The sequence below is a fragment of the Aplysia californica genome, unplaced genomic scaffold (genome assembly GCF_000002075.1).
Source record: "Aplysia californica isolate F4 #8 unplaced genomic scaffold, AplCal3.0 scaffold00589, whole genome shotgun sequence".
NCBI classification, from domain to species: Eukaryota; Metazoa; Mollusca; class Gastropoda; order Aplysiida; family Aplysiidae; genus Aplysia; species Aplysia californica.
The window spans coordinates 76,785-83,198 of record NW_004797859.1 but is presented as its reverse complement, the minus strand read 5'-3'; the positions used below and the strand labels follow the sequence as shown (position 1 = coordinate 83,198).

The 6,414-nt window shown below is 42.5% G+C and overlaps 1 protein-coding gene across 1 annotated transcript in view; it reads right to left on the bottom strand.

The window, feature by feature from the left end:
- Nucleotides 1-2,184: 2,184 nt before the first annotated feature.
- The window catches only part of LOC101862677 (alkaline phosphatase, tissue-nonspecific isozyme), a gene marked incomplete in the record, with an annotated part of 18,383 nt that continues 14,153 nt past the window's right edge, over nt 2,185-6,414 (bottom strand). The window contains 4 exon segments of the mRNA XM_013087458.2: nt 2,185-2,570; nt 4,094-4,207; nt 4,805-4,996; nt 6,277-6,319. Coding sequence (XP_012942912.1) covers nt 2,356-2,570; nt 4,094-4,207; nt 4,805-4,996; nt 6,277-6,319 — 564 coding nt within the window.

The window sequence follows — 6,414 nt, the reverse complement described above, 5'->3', positions numbered from 1 at the left end:
CAGTTTTAACAGAACTGAGCACAGTTCTACAAGATAAAAAATATCTCAATGACAATAAAACTGAAACTCTGAAATGGCTTTGAGTAATCAACCTTTCTTTTCGGTTGTGAAAGCTGGATATTTACTCCAGTTTAGAGGCAACAGAGACACAGCTTTTGAAAAGACAATATTATCATGACAAGAAGTAAGAAATTCAGGAGAAGAAAAAAAAAAGAAATCAAATGAGATAAGAATGAAAAAGTACTTAAACAAAGTGCCTTTATAGTTACATTTAATGGTTCAAATGAGGTAGTGCCAACAGAAGCCAACTGAGGACTGTAACAAGTCGTAATAAAAATATAAGTAAGAAGACACAAACACAATTCCTAAGATACTAGAAACGCTAAAGAAGCCTTGAACATCTCGCACTCTCTAAAAAAAATAGAAGGCAAAAGGGGCAGACCAAAAATAAATTGCTTAGAGAACTTTGATAGACGGGCAATGAGAAAAGACCAGGATCGTATTGGTTCTCTTAGGGCATCCGGGCAGAGAAATGAGTGGCGAACAGTGTAAACTGGGGCATGTTTCAGTTCGTGATTGTTTTCGGTTTGGTAAGTGCATAAGGTCATATGAGCCCGTGGGGCACATTATACAGTTTCAGTTTTTGGTAAGAATTCATTTTGAATTTTGCCCGGGTTGCGGCCGAAGCCTACGCTACCGATTTCGGACCACCAAGGGTTCTTTAACGATCAGAACTTGCACACGGGACCTCCGACATTGTTCTCCCTTATCCGAGTAGGCTAGTTGTGAGATTTTACCTACCGTAAGATCAGAAATGTGGCTGAAAGACAGCAGTAAAAAAGAGCCAAGGATTAGCAGCAGAAAGGCTGCAAAAAGGGTCAGGAGCCCAGAGGACGGGGCAAAGGGGGAAAGGGGGGGGGGAGACAGAAAGTGGAGACGGAAGCAGACGAAGAAACATGGTTGGAGAGAAGGAAAAGGGGGTGAAAGAAGAAATTATTAGAGAAAAAAATTTTCCGTCGCTGCAAGGTTTCGAACCCGGGACCTATTGAATGAGAGGCGAACCATGTAATCTCTAGACCACGAGAGAAGAAGAAGAAGAAGAAGAAGAAGAAGAAGAAGAAGAAGAAGAAGAAGAAGAAAAAGGGGGAGGAGAAGGTGTGGTTATGTAAACCACTCGTTCTTCGTTCACTTTCACAGTTCAAATAAACATGGACCACACAGAAATGTACAAATGAAGTAATGAAGCTGTAATTTTGATCAAATTAATTTGACAGTGTGACGTTTAATGATTTTTTTAAAATAATATAATAATATGCATTACAGCGTTCACCAACTCGTACAATATTCATACATGTCTTATCACTTTGCAAGCAGGGTGTAGACAATGGTGGCTCATTTGCCTTTTGTTCTGTTAAGTGTTTTATGTCCCTCGCAACTGAATAAGATCATATGAGCGCGCGGGACACATTGAATTTGGTAGGAATTTTGAATTTTGCCCGGGTGGCGGCCAAACCCTACGCTTGCCGATTTTAGGACCACCAAGGGATCTTTAACGTGCGCAACTTTCAAACGGGACCTCCGAGATTTTTTGCACTCATCCTAGGAAAACTAAATAAATGTTATTAAAATGTGCTAGTGACGACATCTGAATGAGTATGCTTTTAATACGGTCCTTAGGGTGGGGGGAGGGGAGTGTATGTGGTATAAAAAAGATTAGGCGCTAAGATTGTTCTAAAAGACGAATAAAAATTAACCCAAATTAGTCATCCTGTTTTCCATCTTCTTTACCTTCCATAACTTATTATTTTTACGTGTTTCCCTCGTGTCTCTGGCTTTGGGAACCACGGAGGAGCTATTGTGATGCTGCCTTTTCGGCGACACTGAGATTCCATATATATATATATATATATATATATATATAAAATCATGTAATCTTCGATCTTTTTGTAGCAACATTTTCTACTGGGATAATCCTAGCCTACAAAAAGAAAGGTGTGGCGGACCCAAACAATGCTTAATTTTATGCCACATGGTTAGGGTTACGGTTTGGTTTAGCGTTAAGTTTAGGGATAAGTTTAGGGTTTCAACATCATCCGATTGTTTTCAACATCATTCGGTTTTCGAGCCTTTAGGCACACAAAATGTAAAATTAGCTCCATCAGTATCATACTATGACATCAGGTGTTGATTCTGGCTGTATCTATTTTTATTATTTTCATCGTACATGGTAGGTCAAAGACCAAAGAACAACGACCAACGCCTATAACTGTATGTTTGTAATAATCATACAGTAGGCGTTGACGAAGACCAAAGCAATAGCTCCTCCACATTCCACAGTCGGTCCTCCCTCCGGGTCTATCCGTGTCTGTCGTGAGTGTAGCTGTTGCTGCAGTACCGCTCACTGTAGCCCACACAGGCGGCATACTCCATGATGTGGTACAAGTAGTTCTGTTCTTGCGTGCCGTGTAGGAGGTGAGCCATGGGACCCACGGCGTACGCTGCCACGTCCTCGCCGGCGTGAGTCTCCACGCCCAGGGGAACACAGCCGGGCTGCCGGTAGTCCGGAGAGTCTCAAGTGTCCAGTATTTAAGGGGAGAGATTGGGGGGTGGAGGGGAGGGTGGAGGGGGGAGAGAAAATATTTAGTTTTGTGTGTAGTAAGAGTTTTACAGTACAAACAGTATAACGTCCTTATGGCTGAATTTTATTTATTCGAAGTGTTATTGAAATTGGTCCAAAGATAACATAGTTATTGCCCTTTAAATAGGCCCTCTTTTTAATTTAGACACCCGGTTCTAATTGCAACACAATGTTATGTATCAATCACTCAAAGCGAGAAAGGGGTAGAGGGAAAGAGAAAGTTTCGTTTTATGTGTCGAAAGAGTTTCATTACACTTCCAACACAATGTTATGAGTCGTCTGAGTGCCCAAGTGTCTGTTTCTCAAAGGAAGAGTGGGTGAGGAGAAGAAAAAGTTCAGTTTCATACGCAGTAGAATTTTGCAGCACAAATTGCAACACAAAAAGAGTGTTACAACACAATGTTGAAGGTCGTATGAGGGCCCAAATATTGATTACTCAGAGGGAGAAGGGGTGAGAGGGATAGAAAAAGTTTAGTTCTACAGGTGGTAGGAGTTTTATCGCTCTACTGTACAGGTGTCCTTCCAGCTGAATAGCTGGCATGCCTTTTTACTTGTGTCAACTGGTCACTTTTAAGCACAATGGGACTATCTCTAAAAATGCTGTTTTGAGAAAATCGAAGGTGAAGTTTTTGCCCCGTGTTTAGTTTTTTAAAAGACAAGGAGAGTTTTCTCTATAACCAAACAAATATACACACAATAAGAAACCAAACTTTTTCTATAGGTAGGGTAATGTTCATTTTTGGCGAAGTTCAAGATTTCTGGAAACCCCTGAAATCTGGGTTAGCCCGCTTGTCCTTAAAAGCGACCAACTATCTGTATATCCATCGTGTTGTTGAGTTGCAGTCCACACAGTCGCAGTGTGACGTAGTTGTTAGTATAAGGGGGTATAGTGGTTTATTTAGCCTCAGATTTTCAGTTAGCTCTAGCACCAGATGTAAATATGAAAATCAGAATGTCAAAATTATTTTGCACAATATATTCACGTTTGTAACGATACACGAATGGTGTCTTTTGCCGGCGGGCTGTGTGTCATAAATTGTGTTTATCCCTTTGGCTTGAGATTATAAAGGCTGGTCGCCACTGTGTTGTCACACGCCATGACACATGTTAAACAGCCATGTGTTTAGCTGATCGACTTGTTTGGTCTGTTTTGTCTTGGGTGCCTGCGGGGGGGGGGGCGGTGGCGGCGAATATTTGTAATCGAACAGTGCCAGCATATTCAAGCAAAATCTGATATTTGCCCTGATATGGGATTCGTTCCCAAGTGTACTGTTGGGTGACCGTTGAAATTTTTAGGTTTGCAAGTGTGATGGTGCGGTGCCGTTTAAAGATTGTAGGTTCGCAAGTGTAATACACACCCTCCAAAAGAAGCATCTGTCTGAGCCGGCCGCGTTCCTTCTCGACAGTGGATGGCAGCTTTGACAATTCTGACTATACATGTAATATAATCATTACCTGTTTCGACCCCTGTGACGTCATGTCTGCCAGAGAAGGGACCGTTGGTGTAGCCCAGGGTCGTATAGGGTAAACCGTCCAAGGGAACACTGTTGGAGTCTGGTGCAGTTACACCTGGGATGTGGGATAACGCAATCTTAACACATGAGGGGGACTTGGGATGTATATTATAACAATAATTTAAAAACGAAAGCAAAAAGCTCTAAATAAACAATACTTTAAAATACGTCAGAAGAACGGTAGACACACGAGCCGTACAGTATGCTGCCAATACAGAGTGTACATCTTACGATAATCGGGCTAGAAAACAACAGAGAGATCGAAAAAAAATGAACACAATTGTGTTCACTAAAACATAATTAGTTAATTAAAGGGGAAGACCTCCAGTTTTAACGTCAATGTCAAATAGGATGGGACTGAGTCAAATGGGAAAATTCGTGTAAAGTGCTTCTCTAAGGTCACAAAGTTGGAGTGAACTAAGCATCAAACCCCCGAACCCACAACTCGCGATTACACCTCTGGTAGCCTAATACGGGGTGCCCACTACGGATGGGATCGGCGTGTTTGTTTTCAGTTTCAGGCGATCGAGTCGGGCGATCGGCCCGATCCAGCCGTAGTGGGCACCCGGTATAAGACCACCCGGCAACCGACACCACCAAAGAAACGAGCAACATCAACACACAGAACAAAACCTGAAGAAACTCTCCTCACCGAGTATGTCGTGCCCGCGAGGGGCGTAGCCCTGGATGGAGAAGGCGTGGCTATGGTCAGCTGTCACCAGGATAAGCGTGTCTCGCCTGCTCGTCCTAAGGAACGCCCTCTCCACCGCCTCGTCCATCGCGATTGTCTCATGAATAGCCGTGTAGGCGGAGTTTACGTGGTGGCCCCAGTCGATGCGAGCGCCTGATTGGGCAGTCGAGAAATTGGCAATATTATTGTAATAAAAACAACAATCATCATCATCATCATCATCATCATCATCATCATCATCATCATCATCATCATCATCATCATCATCATCATCATCATCATTCCATTTATATGGCGTATAATTTTATCCATACCCTACAATTATTATGCTTTCTGCTCGTTATAACTATTATTACTCCTTGTATCCTTGGACCATATTATGCTGACCTCCTCACTCTGGTCAGGAAACGCAAACTGCAATTGTATGGACATGTCACCGGTTCATCCAGCCTTTCTAAGATGATCCTGCAAGGCAGCGTCCAGGGAAAAGGAAGTAGAGGCAGACCGAAGAAGAGTTGGGAGGACAACATCAAGGAATGGACAGGCCTGGAACTCAAAGACACGTTCAGTAAAGCTGAAGACCTGAAGGAGTGGAGGAAGCTGGTGGCCAAATCTTCAATACCGCCCAGACGGACATCCAGTCTACGGGATAGGTGAGGTTGGTGAAGGTGAAGGTATCAAAATTGGGACAGAAGAGTCGCGCATACGTTAGATTCCAGACATCACCATGAAACGGGTTATGTGTGTGGGAAAGGTACTTTAACTTGTTAATGTTGTGGTTCTTGTTGTTCTTGTTATTGCTGATGCTGTTGTCGTTGCCGTTGTTGTCGTAGTCTTTTTCTTGGGACAGCTGTAAAAGCACGTGCGAGGAGAGCGCCACAGATACGTCCATCTTCTTTACTTTCTGTCTGTTTGTCTTGCTTTTCCTTTGTACTAAATGAGCGCTATCGCATCGATATGCTTCTCTTTACTCATATAACCTGTTCCTGTTGCCGCCTTGATGTTACCAGACTTCACCACTTTTCCTCTGTTCTGCCAACCACACTTTCCAACCTTTCCTCTCATCTGCCGACCAGACTGTTCCAGTTCTTTACCAGACCATTCCAATTTTATTTTATTTTCTTACCCGACTGTACTTTTCTCATGTTCTGCCTACCAGACTGTACTTTTACTCTCTGCCTACCATACTTTTACCACCTTCCTCTGTGTGCCCATATACAAAAGAGATACTCGGCAATAATTTGCAGAGACACCATCGGAATTGTTTCTATAGACATTTAGAACTAATAAATCTGCTATGATAATTTACTAGTAACTCCATCAAGCGCTCACTTTTTTCTCTAGTTCTCTCTTGACCATGTTCTCTAGATTTGAGTAAAATATTACTCAATCATGTCACTCATTCTTCAAGTACATCCCTATCAAGCACTCACCTTCAACCATTAGGAAATAGCCTCTATTGTCTTTTTCCAAGACCTGAAAAGTTCAACACAAAATCGTTTGATCTTAAATTTAGAGACAGGCGGTCTTTCGGATAGTCAGTGAGAGGGTTGTGGAGAGAGAGAGCGAGA